At 39.4% G+C, this 18,240-nt stretch overlaps 1 protein-coding gene across 4 annotated transcripts in view; it reads right to left on the bottom strand.

Moving 5' to 3' along the window:
* thoc2 (THO complex 2) overlaps positions 1–18,207 on the bottom strand; it is a 22,462-nt gene extending 4,255 nt beyond the window's left edge. For 2 of the 4 annotated variants that reach the window (XR_315783.3, XR_315784.3), the window contains exons 1-32: positions 17,844–18,207; positions 15,290–15,345; positions 14,686–14,777; positions 14,223–14,274; positions 14,033–14,103; positions 13,758–13,879; positions 13,530–13,663; positions 12,742–12,902; positions 12,490–12,582; positions 12,155–12,310; positions 11,078–11,250; positions 10,679–10,874; positions 10,533–10,571; positions 10,272–10,402; positions 8,383–8,484; positions 7,685–7,769; positions 7,031–7,124; positions 6,826–6,906; positions 6,631–6,727; positions 6,185–6,302; positions 5,899–6,078; positions 5,594–5,758; positions 5,010–5,285; positions 4,669–4,810; positions 4,219–4,376; positions 3,692–3,820; positions 3,469–3,600; positions 3,168–3,352; positions 2,380–2,555; positions 2,077–2,179; positions 1,510–1,895; positions 102–1,208 (exon numbers count right to left, since the gene is read on the bottom strand). Coding sequence is in view for 2 of the 4 variants with exons in the window: in XM_005922065.3 (XP_005922127.1) it covers positions 1,150–1,208; positions 1,510–1,895; positions 2,077–2,179; positions 2,380–2,555; positions 3,168–3,352; positions 3,469–3,600; positions 3,692–3,820; positions 4,219–4,376; positions 4,669–4,810; positions 5,010–5,285; positions 5,594–5,758; positions 5,899–6,078; positions 6,185–6,302; positions 6,631–6,727; positions 6,826–6,906; positions 7,031–7,124; positions 7,685–7,769; positions 8,383–8,484; positions 10,272–10,402; positions 10,533–10,571; positions 10,679–10,874; positions 11,078–11,250; positions 12,155–12,310; positions 12,490–12,582; positions 12,742–12,902; positions 13,530–13,663; positions 13,758–13,879; positions 14,033–14,103; positions 14,223–14,274; positions 14,686–14,777; positions 15,290–15,345; positions 17,844–17,908 (4,209 nt within the window). In the remaining 2 variants the exon portion in view is untranslated. The remainder of the gene's footprint in view (positions 1–101; positions 1,209–1,509; positions 1,896–2,076; positions 2,180–2,379; positions 2,556–3,167; positions 3,353–3,468; positions 3,601–3,691; positions 3,821–4,218; positions 4,377–4,668; positions 4,811–5,009; positions 5,286–5,593; positions 5,759–5,898; positions 6,079–6,184; positions 6,303–6,630; positions 6,728–6,825; positions 6,907–7,030; positions 7,125–7,684; positions 7,770–8,382; positions 8,485–10,271; positions 10,403–10,532; positions 10,572–10,678; positions 10,875–11,077; positions 11,251–12,154; positions 12,311–12,489; positions 12,583–12,741; positions 12,903–13,529; positions 13,664–13,757; positions 13,880–14,032; positions 14,104–14,222; positions 14,275–14,685; positions 14,778–15,289; positions 15,346–17,843) is intronic. The other 2 variants (XM_005922065.3, XM_005922064.3) reach the window with 1 other exon arrangement.
* Positions 18,208–18,240: the final 33 nt, after the last annotated feature.

Genomic DNA, 18,240 nt, shown 5'->3' with positions numbered 1-18,240 from the left:
GCGCGCGCGCGTGTGTTTGTATATAAATATATAAGACAAATCACTCAATTTCTTATGTGCTTGATTGCATCCCTACATAGGTAACTGTTGCTGTCACTTACAGTTCAGGAATGGAAAAGACACATGGAGCCTATTTCTCTGGTGGAAGGGTAAATTAAAGACCTATCACAAGCTTCCAGTGGTTTGGGCAACGCTCCAGACGATTCAGGCTTCGCCCACTCTCTCCCTCACTGCCTCTCTCTTTGCAGGGGTGGGCTTATTTTCTTCTGTATTTTTGGTAGATTGAAAACTGCAACATTCACATTCTCCGTTGATCTCAGATGCTGGTGGCTCTGGTTTTCCACTCATTGCTTGCCAGGAGGTAGTACAACTGAAGATGCCATTGGCTGGTAAGTCGTAGGGATAGCACTGAAGGGGGGGAGAGGGGGCTCGGCAGGACTGACTGGACTTGCATCTCGTGACGTGCAGACTCCGTGAAGGACGTTTCAACAAGCGGAGGTGGAAGAGGGACTCAGCTGCAGCAGAGGCACTCCTACAGCAGGGAAGATGCTGGACACCATCCATCTTTGTGCTGCATCCGGGGGACGTTGCGGGGTTAGCGAAATATTTCACATCACAAAAAACAGGAACTCTTCACAGCTCAGAAAAAAGGAGGGGGGAAAAAACTCTTGGGCATCATTTCAAGTAGTAAAACACTGCTCCGGGTATGGGGGGGGGGGAAAAATTGCCTATGGAGCGCTCTTTATTTGGCAAGCCTTTTTTTTTTTTTTTTCTTCAGGTGAGTATTATTCTCAAAAACAAAAAAACAAAAAACTCCACATGGAATATAGAAATGCTTAAAAAATTTCTTTCTTCCCAAGGCACACTGATTGCTTTCATTAATATGAAAATAGGTAAATATTTCAATATGAAAATACTCAATATACACAATATTTTCTTGGCTAAGTCCTTGAGGAGATCTCTCCCAATTCTGCAAAATATCATGCGTATGTCCATGGAATGCTTTCCAACTCCCATGGCTATGGTTGGGATTTCCGTGTGCGACAATTCTCCTTTGTTGATCTTCTGGGCTGCTGGAATGTGCAACGGCAGGGAACGCTCCGGCAGATAGAGAAGAAACTGGCACAGCCTTCCTCAAGCCATACTAACCTTAACAGACGAGGAGTGGGACGGGGAAGCGTGACTGTCGAGCTTTCGTCTTTTGTGATCTGTGAGAGACAAGCCGAGCGACACTGGTGTTAATTTGTGCATTAGTGCCATCCATTTAATGTCTTACAAACATGCTACAAAAGGTAAGAAAATGCTGAATCTAAATATTTAATTTTACTTAAGTGAATTCATGTGATTTACAAATGTAAAGCATGTCAGCATCCAAGTGGACAAACTGTCGCAGAAGTAGAAGAATAAATGAGATGAAGTGTACGGACCTCGTAAGAGGCCTGACAGAGAAGTCAAAATGTTACGGCACACTTTCATGAGCAGTCTAACACCACTGGAACGGCTTCTTACCCCTCTCAGATTCAGCCGACTCAGATCTGGGACCTGGTGACTTGAGGGACCCGGCCACAGCACTCCTGTCTCCTTTCTCCTTGCTCTTGGCCTCCTTGACAGCATCACGCTCCCTGGACGGTTCCATGGGCTCCCCGTTCCCGGCTTTGACCTTGTCGTCTTTTCCACTCTTCTCCTCTGGCTTCACTTTCTCCCTGTCTGCCTTCGGGGTCTTCTCCTTACCCTCTCGCACCACCCGCTCCTCTTTCCCTGCCCTCTCATCTCTCTGCTTTTCCCGGCGGTTCTCTGCCTTTGCCTCTGGTGTGCTGCCGGGTGTCTTTTCTTTTTTCTCTTTTTTCTCCTTCCCACTCTTCTCTTTGTCGTCCCGTTCTTTAACGGCTTTGGTGCTGCGGAGACATTTTTCCTTTTCAAAACCATTTCATTGAAAATGCTTCACAGAGAAATCTTCTGAATCCAACACTCAATTATATTTTATTTATACATTGCTGTATCACAAAACAAACTGCACACACTTTCAGCAGCCGATGAAACTGGTGGATTTTTTAAAGCTTTGTTTTATTCTCCTACCTGTTGAGAGCACCGTTGCCATTGCTGGTGGTCACTTTGGCTGCTGCACTGTTGGCTTTGTTCACTGGCTTTGTGGTCCCCTGAGATTTATCCTTGGCCCGATCTGCCCAAAAAAATAAATAAATAAATAGTCGGACAGGGTTTATTAAAATTACAGGCTTTCATATTGGAACTGAAGCACTGAGTGTTTATGCTGCATCATTGTGGGAAAATAGTAATATAGACATACACAACAAAGAATTTAGTGTTTGTCAGATTAGAGAGAAAGGTGGTAGGTGTCACACTTTAAAATCCTTCACTCACCACCATCCTCTGAAGTCCCCTCCTCGGTCTTGCTTGTGTTAGTGGCAGGCTTGCCTGTGCTGCCGGGGCCATTCTGTTGACTGGCAGGTGTGGCGCTGCGTGCTGGCTGCTCTTTGTGATGAAACTCATTCTCAGGGACCATGTGCACCTTCTGGCTTTTCAAGCGACCTGAATAACTGTAAGACGCATAAAGGGTTTGCAACAGCAGAGACAAAACTCCTAAAAGAACTTCTCAGTGTCACGCAGTGCAAGAATTAAACTTTTAGAAAGGGGTAAATATCAGGTAAAATAAGCCCCATTGTATATGTCTAATCATAGATTGCACGCACGCACGCACACACACACGCACGCACGCACGCACGCACACACACGCAGATCAATATCCAATACCCAACACAATTCTTTCCTATACACAGTGAAAACGTTCACGGAACAACATTCACTGCATATAGGATTTTTACTCAAATGTTTATAGAAATCCAGGTTCTGTCCTGTCTGCATACTTAAAACAATGGACTTGCTTTGTAGCTTTAATGGGTCAGTGGCATTAGGTTCTTCCAATTAAAAGTCACCTTACCACCTATTAAAAGGCTCAATTATCAACACTTAACAACTATCTCCACTCTAGGGCTAAAAGCCAAGTGCACCAACCCATATTTTAACATAATCATCTCAGCTACAGATACAAGCTCCCACTCCTACATGTCTGATAAGAGTTCATAACCCCACTTCACGCGATAGATGTTAACTATAAGCTCCACATAGAGCTGATCAGCACACAATGTTACCCCATTGCTAAGGCATAGAGGTCTGGTCGCTTATCCTTCTCTTCAAGGCAGATCTTGTGGACACGGCACTCTAGTGCTTGGCCCAGGTTCAGGACCTTCGGGTAGCAGGGCAGGATCTTGGTAAGTACTATTAAAATGTTCCTGATGTGGGTGTAATCTCCTGTTTCCAAGCAGTGAACGGATGCCTGGTTGGGGGAGAAAGAAAGGGTGATATCATGGTTAAACACACACCATTAAGAGCAATGCTTAAAATCATTTGGACTGAATATAATAGAAGAGTAATGGTGAACAGACAACTCACTTTAGTCAGCATGTAATGCCATTTATGAACCACATGGCGGAAGTTTTCATAATCTAGCTGATCTGCTTTGTTTCCTCCATCAAAGCCTGTGGCTCTGAAGATGGTGAGGAAGCCGGGATAATTGGCACACTCCTACGACCGCACAAAAACAAGAAAGATTTACATCCAGCTCAACACGCAGCAGAAATTTTTCCAGGTACACAGAACATGTAGACATGGACACCTTCTCATAGATGGCACGGTCGCTGTGCCAGCGGGTCACCGTCTCCAACATGCAGCAGAGGAAGCGTCCATAGCGGTGAGACTCATTCTCCGTACAACTGGCCACAGTATAAATGATAGCAGAGAACACCTGCCAAGGGAACAGTGGACAGATTTTACTTAACGACTAAGGCAGCATGATCTATACATTATAATGTGCATGTATATTATTGGAAAATAAGGGGCAGTGCCCACACAAATTATGGTAAGTGTTCAAGCTTTTATGCTAATCATCATTCAGCTGAACCTTCTTAGTATATCACTTCAACCTAACATGATTCACTTGAATGGTTGAAGAACCACTCAATGATAAAGACTTTTTATTTTAATGGATTATTTCTACTCCTTCTCTTCTGCAGAGCGGGATGAATTAGAGCCTAGTTTATTAATCACATTATAAATATTTATTATTTTTCTTTCTAAAGCACTTTGGCTTTAAGAAGCTCTAAAAGTGGAGGTTAAATATTGTTGTCATGCGCAACCTCTTACCCGGTCGTAGCACAGTAGGGTGCAGAAGTTGGGAGTCTTCTGCTGATGGACAAGCTCAACGAATCGGGCACAGTACACCGCATCGATGGATGAGAAGATGCAGCGAGGGAACAGGCAGAGCTGCAGGAACTTTGTTATGGTCTCATTTTTTGTGGATTCTGTCAGTAAGCATTTAGATTTGTGTTGGAAAAACAATGGACATTATATCTTCTCTCATGAATGATCCCATTACATCAGCTTTATTCCCCATTATTACATTAACTGACAGCCATGCAGCTGCTGGATGTTTGCTTAGTGAGAAATGCTTGTAAATAATGCAGCAGAATTTATATTTATAGCTTTCTCTTTGGGTCAAAAGAAAATTGATGCACTACTTTCTTTTCTTATTTAGAAAGACTGTGCACAAGCTGACTAAGATACATCAATACCACCAAACATTAAATCACTTACTGGCCAATAACCAGTTGTCTTTCTCCAGTTTGAGGCGGTGTAGAACTCTTTGGACATGCTCCAGCTGCTTCTTCTCCTCCTCCTGTAGTTTTTCCTGCAGTGCAGTGCAGCGTTCCTTCTCCTTCTTTTTCTTATTCAAGGGCTACATTGGAAATAAATCAAACAAAAAACAGTTAAATAAATACATCCAATTACTGATCACAATCATTTTACAAGTACTTCACACAGATATTATCTTAGTCCTTAGACTTTAGAAATGACACTGACTAAAATCAAAAACATCATTTCTGTAATAAATCTGCAATCTGCTGTCCAGCAACAACTCTCAAAAAGCTACTCACTATCTCAGGGTTCTCCTCAATTTGCTTGATCTGCGCCTTGAGCTTATTGACCTCACGCTCGTAGGCAGCATGTGGCACGGCCAAGTCGTACATGGTGAGGGACCAGAAGGTGGCGTAGAACTGAGGGCGGAGATCATCCCAGACCCTGGCTGGATGGAGCGATACCACAGCTTCATGCACCGGTGTCATCACCTGTTCGCAGGCCGCCACATACTTGTGCACCTTCTGCTGCTGCCGATTACCTTTTTCTGCCTTCTTCAACTCATCATACTTAGACTGCATGAAGAGAGCATGAAGTTAAAGGACCCTGAATTTTTTCAAGTTAATAAACAATATCCATTTTAAGCAATTCAAGCAAAAAACTAAACTTGTGAAGAGACAGATATACCATAAAGTCTTAAAACTTCAAACTTAAACAACAAAGTTACTTTTTAAAATATTTCCATTTTATTCATAAGACTCGAGTTCAGTCAGTTTTCAAACCCACTTTTTGAAATCTTTGTTTCAATGAGGGAAATCAAGTCCATAAGGACTGAGACAATTCAAAGGCAGTATGTTGAAAAAAATTAGAGTGATCTACTCACCAGTATCTGATGGGCATACATTGGCCTAGACAAGAAGAATGCAGCGTCATGTGGAGTGTGGAACTGGTTACAAAGGATGTCAATAGAGGGAACCCGCTTGATGTAGTCTTCCGTGCTGAGGTTGGAGGCCAGAAAACCACCAAACTGCACTAGTGTGTCATGACACTGCAGGAAGTAAATTATTAATTATATATAGGAACAAATGAAACATAGTCTCTTAAGTTTTTGTTGTTAGATGTGTTTCAATTTAGTTGTCAAATGCAAGGTCAGTCAACTGTTTAATTTTACTGTGAGAGGGTGAGTACCTGGTCATACAGATGTCCAACAAGTTTAAGATGTTTCTCTCCACCCTCCAAGAAAACCACGCCGTTTCGTTGCTGGGCCATGAGTAAACACAACGGTAGTGCTAGTTCGTGATCCAGAAGCACCTCCTTCAGACGCTGAGACGACTTTTTAGTGTTTCTGATCTGGCCGAAGTATCCACCCTGCAAAGAGAATCAGACTCATAATCCGTGTACCTGCGCTGAGATTAAAACAACGGGCTCAAGAAATCTTACAGCTCTTTCTAACGAGACTGCATTAGTCTCATACCTCGGCTTTGAGTTGCTCGCCTCCCGTCATGGCTTCTAACTGTTCCGAGGTCATCTCATCGGTGATCTCAATGCCAGCCATTTTCTGCACCACTTCTTTCAAGATCAACAGGTCAAAACTGCAGTAAAAAGAGTGAAGTTGCTCATATGTTTAAATAAGAAACATATAAAGCAAAGTAGACAATGACCGCCAAAAACAACCACATGCTCATCTCCTTAAAGACATTTTATGATATTTTTAAAAGTGGGATTAATTAAATCTTTTCTGATTTCTCAGTAGTGATATTACAAGTTGTACAGCAAGTATGTATCTTTTATTATTTGAAATGATTATTAAAAAATATTTTATCAGGCAAAGTAATATGAAAGAAAAAAAATCCAATGGTCCTTGGACTCGCAAGTTAGTAATTCTATGCAGTCTCTGCTAAACAGTTTGTATCCACTCACCTTTTCCCTGCTTTTAGTTGATTGGTGACATATTGAAGGAGGCCAGCCAGCTCAATCGGGTACTTTCTGAACACAGCTCCACACAGACTTGCCAGGCCTTGGCGTATCAGAAGAACAGGTGTTTGTTAGATATTCATTAAAATATCAAACAATTTCTTTTCTTTTTCATGCAAATGAAACCGTGAAGCCACTCACTCTGAAGCCACGAGGAGATGGTAGTGTCATCGTGCTTCATCTTTTCCTTCTCAGGATTGGCCAGAGCCTCAATTATGCAATCTGAAGACAGAGTTAAAAGGAACAACACAGACGGACAACTCCCTCACAACTCAGAAACGCACACACACTTGTTAACAAACTGAAAAAAGGACAAAAAAAAGAGAAAAAAAAAAGTGTAGGATACAGGCCAAGACATCGTAGTTGAGGGATGTGAGGTATTTCAGGGAGTCGACCACGGGGCTGATGAGGTTGTCGTACCATTGGATCTGAGACAGGATCTGCCATAAAACAATGAAGGAGGAGGATGAAAAATGACATTACACATTACACCACACCTTATAGCATTTGTCACATATAAAAAATAAAAAAAACTGTGTCTGAACACACTGAAACAGATGAGATGCTCATTTGAGCAGTCTTATATTGTGAGGTGCACTGATTTGTTAAAATCAGTCTCCCAGATGCAGAACAAAATGTCCTACTGATGTGTATGAACAAACTTCATTCAAAACATTTTGCTTTTTTCCATGCAAACATTTCCTGCCATTTAGTTTTTGCCAAGTGACTATAAATTTGGTTAATGGATGTAGAATTTGCAAGCAGGACGCTAGACATGAGCAATTCCTCGAAACCATGTAATCGGAAACCAAGCCTGCTGTAGGACACAGAGAGAAATCTTACTGGCAACTGTATGGAATAGAAAAGAAAAGAAAAAAAAAAAGGTGCCACATGTCTAGAGAAGTATTTCTTTACGGCCATAAAAATGCAGGATTGGTTGCTCTTTGTAGTTTGTGGACACACACAGTAAAATAAAATAATTGCAATAAAAGGGACTTACATAATCAAAGAGGATGGTGGGATTACTATGGCTCAGTTTTCCAATCTGCCTTCCAGATTGTTTCACGTTCTCTTTGGTCAACCGCCTGAAGAGTGGAACAAAAAATAAAAAAATAAAAAAAAGGAAAAGAAAGGGAGGACAGGGGAGAGAAAAGACTTAATAACACAAGACGACACAAAGAGCACTGTGAGCAAAAACTGTCACTTCTGTAAGTTTCAAAGCAGTTGGAAAATGTTCTTACGGTTGTCATCTTAAAATAAGAGAACTGTTACTATTTTTTTCCCCAGTAGCAGGACAGTGTTAGGATAATTACTTACAAATCTCTGCATATTTCTATTAAATGTCCAACTTGAATAATAATACTATTACTACTAATAATAACAACAGCATTTTTTTAAATTCCACAATTGCTTTTTAAGACTAAACACACACACACACACACACACACACACACACACACACACACACACAGTAAACTTTCATTTGCTCCTGCTCGTTTAGTGTCATGCAACGATAACAGTGATTAATATTCAACTATTATCCAAAATTTGTTCCTGAGTTTAGTAATGTACCACACATCATTGAAAGGTAATATGAAATTGACAGATTTCAGACAAAAGATTGATCAACACTTGAAGATTCAACAATATTAGATGTTGAAAAGATGATCCAAAGGCACAGAAAAACATTTTACTTACTTCATGATGTATTTGGCCCTATCCACGGTCTGAGCTTTGACTTTAACCAATAATGGATGGCTGGAATATGTCTCATTCTTCCATTGCCCATATAACCGATACCTTAGAGAACACATAATGAAAGGTAAAAACTTAAAAACACCTGTAAGAATGGCAGTGTATGACATATTAAGAATCTACAATTTCACATCTATAAGAACTCAGACTAGAGCAGGGCGATATGACCAAAAATATTTATCACAATATACATTTGAAAATCTGCGATAACGATATAACTGACGATATAATTGACACTAGACAAAATACTTTACAACTCCACAACTTTATTAGTGCAAAAAAACCCAAAAAAACCCATCAATGTATTTTCACTTAAACAAGCAGCTGTTTTTTTTTATTTATTTATTTTTTATCTGCATTAAAGTTATATAAAATTTAACAGTGCAAATGCAAAACCTTGCTGACAGTTTAACCAAAAGGCATTTCCAGTGGAAATTGGCCGACATATCCTCAGCATAACCATGTATAATATCCACAAAACTTAGAAAGAGGTTACACACACACAACACGGTAATATTATGTTGAAGCACAGTACGTATCACTCCGCGAGGCTCCTGCCTACAATAGCTGTAATGCTCCGACAATCCATCAAGCGGTGCGGCTTCGTAGCTTAGCAAAGTCGTACTAAAACATTTGACAGATTTTCGAGCGCCGTGTACATAAAATCGTTTCGAGGTCAGTAAACACAACCAGAATTCAAACATAAGGCACACGGGATTATGAGGGGCACTGTCGATTTTCAGAAAAATCAAAGGATTGATTTTAAGTGTGCCGTATTTTCCAAACAACACGGTAATAACGACGGCCAGCTAGCATGCACTACCAAAAATAGTGCTTTGTTGTGTATCTGACGGACGAAAGCTAAACCAGTTCCACACCACTGAAGCTGCAGCATTTTTACAAACCAGTTCTGGTTCATCAGTTTCATTCAACAATCCGCTTTCGCCCTTCTCATTCGCCGCCATGCTTTTTCCGCCATGTGCGTATGAAAACAAAGGCACTGCGCATGCACGTTTTACCCATATTCTATCGCAATATTTTCTTATCGTTGCCCAACATTATATCGGTATTACCGTTAAAGGTATGATATGGCCCAGCCCTAACTCAGACCACGCTTTCAAGGGAGTTAAGTTCATTAAACTTGCAGTTCAGAGCAGTTTAGGAATTTTCTTATGCACCTTATTTGCTCTTGTCAAGACAGCAACGTGAATGTCTAATTTGTATCACATGCTTCACAAAATTAAACCCATAATTAACCGTGTCATTTTTGAAATAATAACACTAATAAAATTTTTTTAAATGCATCTGCACATTAGTACTATGACAACCCCACTGGCAAATGAGCTACAGTACCTGCCCATTTGTAGTATACAAGAAATAATTTCTTTTGACACTGTCAAGACAGATCAGTATGCAGAAACTTTCCCTGTATTTCAAAGTGCAACTATCATAGGTAATCTACAAGTTTGTATTATCATCTGACAAAGTGACATGTACATCCAGAAGTAAAACAAATCCTCTGGGAATATGGAGCATCAGTGCCTATCAGCGCTGTGTGAAAATGTCCCATCAAAGGCTCTAAAAATAAAATTCTTGCACTGCTTAGAGGAATAGAAAAGTATATTGCACATAGAGCCACGGATCTCACTTTGCATAACCAAGCATTGTTTTAAGAACTGAGCGTGACTGTGTGTGGTAGTTGTTCTTTGGCAGCTGGTATACACCATCCTCGAGCGACGCCTGAGGGTTTACGAACCAACAATTACACAGCACCACATGCGGTGAGTGATACTATGTGCAGCAAATGAGTGTGAGTCTGTGCGTGTCCTTACCTATGCTGGTAGGGAAAGAGTTTGAAGAGACCCCACAGCTCCTCAGACATGCAAGCATTGCACTCCATCAGAGAGAGTGACGGGAGTAGCACCTGGTCTGCAATACTCAGGAAACAGCTCAACAGTGTGTCCTACAATGAAGATACCATTAACATGAATAAGCTTCTCAAAGTTGCATAAACTAAAAATTAACCCATTAAATATAGATAAATAAATAAATCAGTGTTTCTATAGGTAACAACCATGTGACTTTATGCTCACCATTTTGTCTTTCACCTCAGGTCTGTTATCACTTTGGTACTGAGACAAAACAAAACAAAACAAGAAAAACACAGAATAGCAGTCACAATTAGATGAAGGCTGCATTGCAGATGTGGAAAACAAATAGAGGGTGGTTTGTGGTGTACCTCTTTCATGAATGCCTTGCCAAGACGCACAATCTTGGCAAAGAGGATAGGGTCATGGGAGAGGTGAGGGCCCAGGTAGCAGAGCATGCTGAATGTGTCCCTCCTTAGGTCCTCAAAGCTCTCTGCAGGCTGAGGGGCCCGCTTGCTCCTTAGTGGGTGCATTACACATCCTCTTGCCCCTTTAGGAACACCAGCCCTAAAAAATACAGAGGAGCATATCAAAGTTTGTGTTTAATTTCATATTTTTTCCCAAATCAGTTCTCCATGTCCCATGTCCTAGTGGGCTTGTACATATAAAACTGAGAAAAATTCAAACCAGCTGTAAAATAAGATGTACTTGTGCATTCTTTTGGCTCTGACTACACATGGTGTGCAGTAAATGAAACATGAAATCAGCACCTTCTGTAAAGAGGCTCCACAGTCAGGTGCACAAGCTGGCAGAGTGCCAGCGCGATGGCCTTGTGAGAAGTGGCATAGAAGGAAGGCATCTGGTCCATAATACTCTGGGCATGGTGCCAATCTCCGATCCTGAGCAGCGCTTCCAACAGACCAAGCTTCTGGTTATCAGGTGGCTGTAAGCACAAAAAAATAAGAGCAACTAAGTGTCTGTCTATTGTTAAATATGCCAACGTCCAGTAACATTCACTAATGTAATTAAAGCAGACGCAAGAACTAAGCACAGCTGCTGTCACAAAACAAACTGACAAAGAGGCTGCACTAAGATGTTAGTGCCTTCAGTTGCACACCATACTTCTTGCCTCTTTATTTGCTGGCATCAATTGTTCTCTAGCCTACACCGTCACACACTGAATCAATGTTTTTGTTTGGAGAAAGTCAGAATTTTATATTTTAGAAATCAAAAAATAAGAACATTCGTTTGGAAACTGATATTTTGACATCTCTTTTATCCATAGCTATCAAACTTGTTAGTACAGTAAAGGTTCCAAATTTTTTTCTACTAAGGAACCCTTTAATGATTAAAAAAAGCAATTTATACAATAAAATTAGATTTTTTATGTTATTCTCTTAGCAAAGTTACTCTATTTCAATCCAGTGAACTACAACGAAGCTTAAAACTGAGTATGATAAAACGCTTTAACTGAAAAAAAAAACCAACTCAACTTAAAACTAAAATAATAATAATGTGAACTTTAAGAACTACTAAAATAAAAACATTTTTGCAATGTTCTGAACTTCAGTGTTCTGTAAGACACTGTCTGCATCATAATAACAAAAACACTCAAAATAATAAAAACCAAACTTAATAAGGAACAGTTTAAACAATAAAAAAAACAAAACTAAAATCTCAAAACTCACTCTGGAAAGTAAATGAAGTAAAACTAAGTAAAATACACAACTATAGTAATTCTGCTCCAAGTAGACAGTTCTGCTGCAGTTGCTTTTTGTATTGCATCACTTCCATCCATCCTGAACAGACCTGCATGCAACCGTAATAAGAAAAAAACCCTTCATCACCTTGTCATTTTTCTCCTCTTCCTTCTCTTTGTCTTTTTCTTTGTCCTCACTTTTCTCAGAGGGCAACACAACCATGACCAGCTTGCGAGCTATCTGCTTTGCCTCTGAGATGTCTCGTTTGTGCTCCTCTATGATGGCGGCATCTAGTGGCATAAGCTGGGAAAGCACAAAAACAAAACAAAAATTCAGTCTAGAGGCGATGCTTTGTCCACAAGAGTCACAATTAACATATTTGAACTAACAGTAAATTTAGGCATATATGATCCATAAGCCTAGATTTAGCTGATGTTATAACTAATGTAGTAATTAGCTGGATTTGCAGGTCTCTTCCTTACATGTACGTAAAGATCTTCCAGCTCTATCAGGTTATAGTGAAGGAGAGCAGCAGCAATATGGTAAAGTGACTTTGGGGTTTCCTCATTGGGCTCCTGAAAAAGAACATAAATCAACAAAGAAAACAGAAGTGATAAATATGATTCAGAGATTACAATTATAGGAGACATTTTAAAACACAGGTAATAACTTTGAGGTCATTTACTATACTGCTAGACACAGTCTGGCTTGTTTTATTTTTATGATGTTCTCACCTGGTAGAATTTGAACTTAAAGCCCAGGATGTGGCAAAGGGTGAGAGGCTCACACATGTAAGACTTGATGAGGGACAGGAAGAACTCATCTTGGTCAGATCGACTCTCATACACCTCCAGAATTATGTCCAATACTCGGTTGGGGTCTAGGTTGAAACATCCTGCAGGCAAAATAATCAGGAAAACTAAGCAGCCAAAAAGGAGAACTTAAAACAGCTAGTCCACAAATTCTGCTGCTATAATGCAAGGTTAACACAGAACAGGAGAGCCACTGGACCTCCTTGCGGTAGGGGACAAGGATACAGGTTTTTATTTTTAGGTCACCCCTCTGTATCTGAACTGCCTTGTAATACTATTCCTTTGATCTCAGACTGATGAAATCCAATATTGTCAATTTATCATACACTAAAGTAACCACACATTCAATTTAAAATCATCACTATCCTGATGCATAATATGTGGTAGAGACACTGAAGAAGATTAATAAAAAGTACTGAGTTTATAAAGTCTGGTTAACAAAACTGATGCTGAAAACAAAGAGCCACGACACTGAATAATGGCAAGAAAGTGTGATTTTTCAAAGCATTTTACAGTGAAGCAGACCTTAGATCACTTGGATTTAAAATGTAATTACTTTATCATTTAATCCTATTAGACAACAGGAAAACATAATGTCTCCAGCCATGGCTATCAGTGACAGAGAGAGATAAAAACACCCTTAAGAAGTGTGTAAACGATAACAGAAGCACCATGTGTGAAGCAGTGACAATGAAAAAGCAGTTTGTTACCTATGAGGGATTTGATGCTCTCCAGAACAATATGGCTGGTAATATTCCCCGACAGGTCTTGGCCTAGCTCAGTGATTAGTTTGGCGTAGCCCTCGTTCTCCTCTCTTAGCAGGTTAAACTTTTGCTGTTTGTAACTGAAAAGAAAAAAAAGAAATGTTACACAAATCTTGAAAGGACTTATGAAGCACCTTATCTATGCCTACATCTTTATCACATTTCTATACTTACAATAGTTTAGTCTTGATTTTAACAATTTTCTGATTGAACTGATGGGCTTGTTTTATAAGTCCAAGGGACTCGAGAGTTTCTGGATCCAGCCTCTCTTTCAGAATGGCTTCAGGGACACAAAACTGGGGGGGGAAACAAATTTTTAAAAAAAGAGGCAAGTAATTAGTTCATTTTCGTACGTTATTAGAGACACGACAGTCAGTAAGGCCTCTATAAATTTAAATAGAAAGTGGCATACAATTTGTTCTATCAGCTGATAAGAAAGTAATACTTACCAAACATGCTCCGACCAGCTGTGTGTAATGGTCACGTTTGTTTTTTTCTTCCAGTGCACTAGTCTCTAAATCTGTGAAAGTAAGCAAACATTAAAAACAAACAATAAAAACATATCAAATCAGATAATGTCGTCATACTACTAAAACAAACAATCAAACAAATAAACAAACTCAAAACCAGAAAAGTTACCTAGTATACTGAACACATCTGCTAAAACTGATGGCATGTCTTCTCGGAGTTCCTGAAAACAAACCAAAACAAAAGATAAGTAAAAATGTTTAAGGCTTGGCAAAATCTATTGTTACGAGGTACAAAGAAGCTCTAACAACACAACTCCTGTGAGTGGGTAGATTTGGTTTCTTTGGTATCTGTAATTTACCATCATATCTTTAAACAGACGTATAATTACACAGAAATACTGAACACATTATGTGCCAAAATAAAATGATAGTGTTTATACACCTGACATACAGAACTTTATACATAAAAACAAAATTTGAGATGTATTGCTATTGGGCTAATAATGTTAAACCATGAGGTGGTAATAAGAACCCCCCCCCCCAAAAAAAAGAAAAACACACAAAACAAAAAGAAGCCCAACAACAACAACAACAACCTTGAGGTAAAAACAACAAGCTAAAAACACATGTACCATCATGTCCCCAAGGACGCTGGTGACAAGATCCAACTTGAGGTTCCCCTGTACAACTTGCCAGCAGAGCTCATATAAGGCAGTCTGTATGTCTGTAGGGGTAACAGATAAAAGCACAAGCCAAGTTTTACGTAATACTAAAATAAAAAAAGTAACTGAGAAATAATTCATAACATAAAGTAAAATATCAAAGATTAGTGTAAGTGATTCAATGCAGTTGAATAAACAAGGAAAGTATTTCCTTTACTGTCACAACGTGATAGTAAAATTTGTCCTTTTGGACATAAAATCACTTGATTACAGTGTTATCTGAAATTTTGTGACATGTGTCAGCACACACACCAAACAGAAATCTCCACATGGGCTGCTTAGTTCCCTTCTACCTTCCAGCCATTGTTACACGTGGATAGTACCGTGTTTCATTGATTTTATTTTTTTAAATCTACTTATTATTTAAATTTAAATAATTTTAAACCTTTTGCATTCATTTTGGAAACTATGAGAATTCCCAAGGTGGACGTGTGTACATGAGGAGCAAGCTAAAATACAGTGACAGATGCATACAAGAAGAGTATTAAAGGAACGAGGGTCACACTCAACTCACCTTTAATTTCACTTCCATGATCTGCTTTCTCTGTAAGGTCTTTGCAGAGTTGTACACTATGAAGTAATGAGAGAATTCTTTTTTAGATTAAACTAGGATACATAAACATGATGATGAAAACCCTTATAAAGCTCAATGAACGAACCAGGATGCATGAAAACTTATTTAAATCTGTTTGTTCAGTGCCAACAATTTCTACATAACATTATTCTTGTAATATCCCGTTCACTTCCTCCAAGTTATATTTCTAAACCACATAACACTATACCTTTATTTACACCTTAATCCAGTCTTAACATTACACCACAAAAAGCTTTAGGTTTATCCTAATTATCAATGTAGTAGCTCAAGAAATATTATATTACCTACATTGTCACTACACGAGTATTTATGCTGAAACTGCTGTGTTTGTATATAACAATAGCACTGGCTCTTATGTTTGCTGGATTGATTACTGACTGAATCTTTGGGCGGGACAACCCTTACCTTCTCTGTTGCCAAACGCTCGCACAGATTTATAGTTAGTATTTACTGAGTGCCATGTTTCTCCCTCTTAAATTGACTGTGATAGCTTAGCTGGTGGATTGAAAGACTTAACGGTTCACCCAGTTGACAGCTTGACTGGTCTTAAAATATCAGAAGTAGTGATGACAAAGGCAGACTAATAGAGCACGTTCTGCCAGGCACATCCCATTTATTAAAAGGTACAATTACACACACTGGAGCACACTAGCTCCTTTCCTCTGTAAGAAACGCAGCACAGTCCATCAGCTTAACTGTTAGTGATAACAGCTTGTCAGGTGCTAAACACACTGTGAACAAGAAATGCAAATGCTACAAAAAGTCAGAGTTACAGCAAGCGGACACCTTGGATTGCCAGAGCCTGTAAGGTCAAATGTGCAAAGCTGCTATTTGTATAATGAGGCTGACACAACATTTTCACCACTTTAAGCTAAACCCTGGTCTCTGGGACTGGTTAATTGCAACTCACCTGGCATAACTAAATAATATTTTTTAAAAAAAAAGTAGATCCAGATGTCCACAATGTTTTATATCAATGAATTATATGGCTTAAAAATATTGGTTACATAATAACAATGTGATACTTATCAACATGAAAACCACATTTTCATTTGCTGCCTGTCATTACAGAGGATGGCATCTCACTGTGCTGCCAAATCACACTTTCACTGCAATGTACTCAGCTTTGCTATAACGGGTAATTTGCCTTGATGGAAATACTTTAATAGTTACCCCGTAGTTGCAACTGTTTGGCACAATTTCCAGTTAAAGTACTATCAGTTATTGACACAAGATAGTGGAACGAGAGTTTGAGTTGGTGCATCCCACTGCAGGCCTTTCTTAAATATGCAAGGCCTACAGCACATAATCGTAGCTAGTACTGTGGATGAGCCTATTGTGTCTCAGCTCACAGGCGATGGCAGTACTCAACATTAATGCGTGAAATTATTATTCACGCAACGTTTTTCTTGTATTTTTTGTTCTGAAGAAACTAATTTTAAGATAACAGTCGCCGTACATCAAGGTGTTGGGAGAGGCTTTTACAGTACTGCTTAAATTATTAAGTTTAACATGTAATGTTAGTGATAAAGTTTACTCTGATAATCGAGATGTCTTTATACAGTACCAAGCGCACAGATGTGCATCGATGAATAACCTTGGCTATGTCCACAGTCTCTATGCAAACCTTACAGCGACTATCCTACACCAATATCTAGGTGAAATTAACGCCAGCTAAGAAAAGTATGACGTTAGCTGTAGCTAGGTTAACATTATGATTAAAATATTCATCTCCTAAAATATATATCGTCAAATGATACGTTTTGTTAAACTGAATCAAAAAGCGTCATCTTTATTCTTCCAGGCTTACCCGACTAAACATTAAAGCATACGAAAAGGAATTCAACAAAACAATTACTGTAGCTAACGTTACGGCTAATCTGCTAAAGCGTTTTGTCAATGTCCGTTGTTTTCCCTCCACACGATTATTTAGTGTTAAGGTTTATAACAGGCTGCCCAAGGGGTTTTCTCGCCAGCTAATACTCGGTTGTCTGCTCGAAGTTGATAACTGCTAATTCCTTGAACTTTGGAAGTACATTTATTCCAGTTTACTAGATAGTGCGATATCGAAGCAACAGAAGAGTATGCTATGTGTATGCTAGCTCGCCTAGCGTTAACAGCCATAGTGTTTACACATTGACGGCGAATCAAATGGGAGCGTAAAGCTAGCCTTACTGCTAGCAGACAGCATTAGCTTCCACGGTGACGTTCAAAGCCATTGACGTCTTCTTTTCACAAGTCTAACAAATTAACTGTATTCAGTACTCAGGAACTAAATTACATGTATTGTTTTTTTTAAGTAAGTGACACTTGTAAGCCACTTTAAATTTTAGCTGCTTAGCTCAAGCTAACACACCTAAAGACCGGCCTTATATTTGAATGCTAGCTACGTCATTCTCGATAGTTTTTATTCGTAAACAACGGGTAAAAAGATGCAAAATTCAACACTGCCTTGAAATTCAGATGCACTCACAACTCATGTTTTCCTGTTTTTTCCCAGTTTTTGATCCATTCACTAGGAAGGGTAAGTGTCGCCATCTTCCATGCACACAGCCCGGATGTCTAGTTTATCATCATGGCACACACAGGGTCAAATGTGGTGGTTAGCCGCCGCTGCTAGATCACTGGTGCATTGTGGGACATCGACAGCTGTGCGTCCGAGGTTTTCGCACGGAGTGGTGGTGATGGTCGTGTAGTCTTGGAATAAGTTTGATTCTCCACGTTGTACTATTTAACTTGTTTGGTTAAATAAAATCCCGTGACACTTGAACAACCCAATTTAAATCTACCAGTAACATTTTCTCTAAGAACTACCTAAACAACAAATTGCAGGACAGCTGCGATTTCCATAATCCTCCGGTGCACTCATG

This window comes from Haplochromis burtoni, unplaced genomic scaffold, assembly GCF_018398535.1.
Source record: "Haplochromis burtoni strain Fernald_Lab_line unplaced genomic scaffold, NCSU_Asbu1 Contig_56, whole genome shotgun sequence".
In the NCBI taxonomy this organism is placed as follows: domain Eukaryota; kingdom Metazoa; phylum Chordata; class Actinopteri; order Cichliformes; family Cichlidae; genus Haplochromis; species Haplochromis burtoni.
Note: the sequence above shows the minus strand (reverse complement) of the source record. Positions and strands in the feature narration are given on the sequence as shown.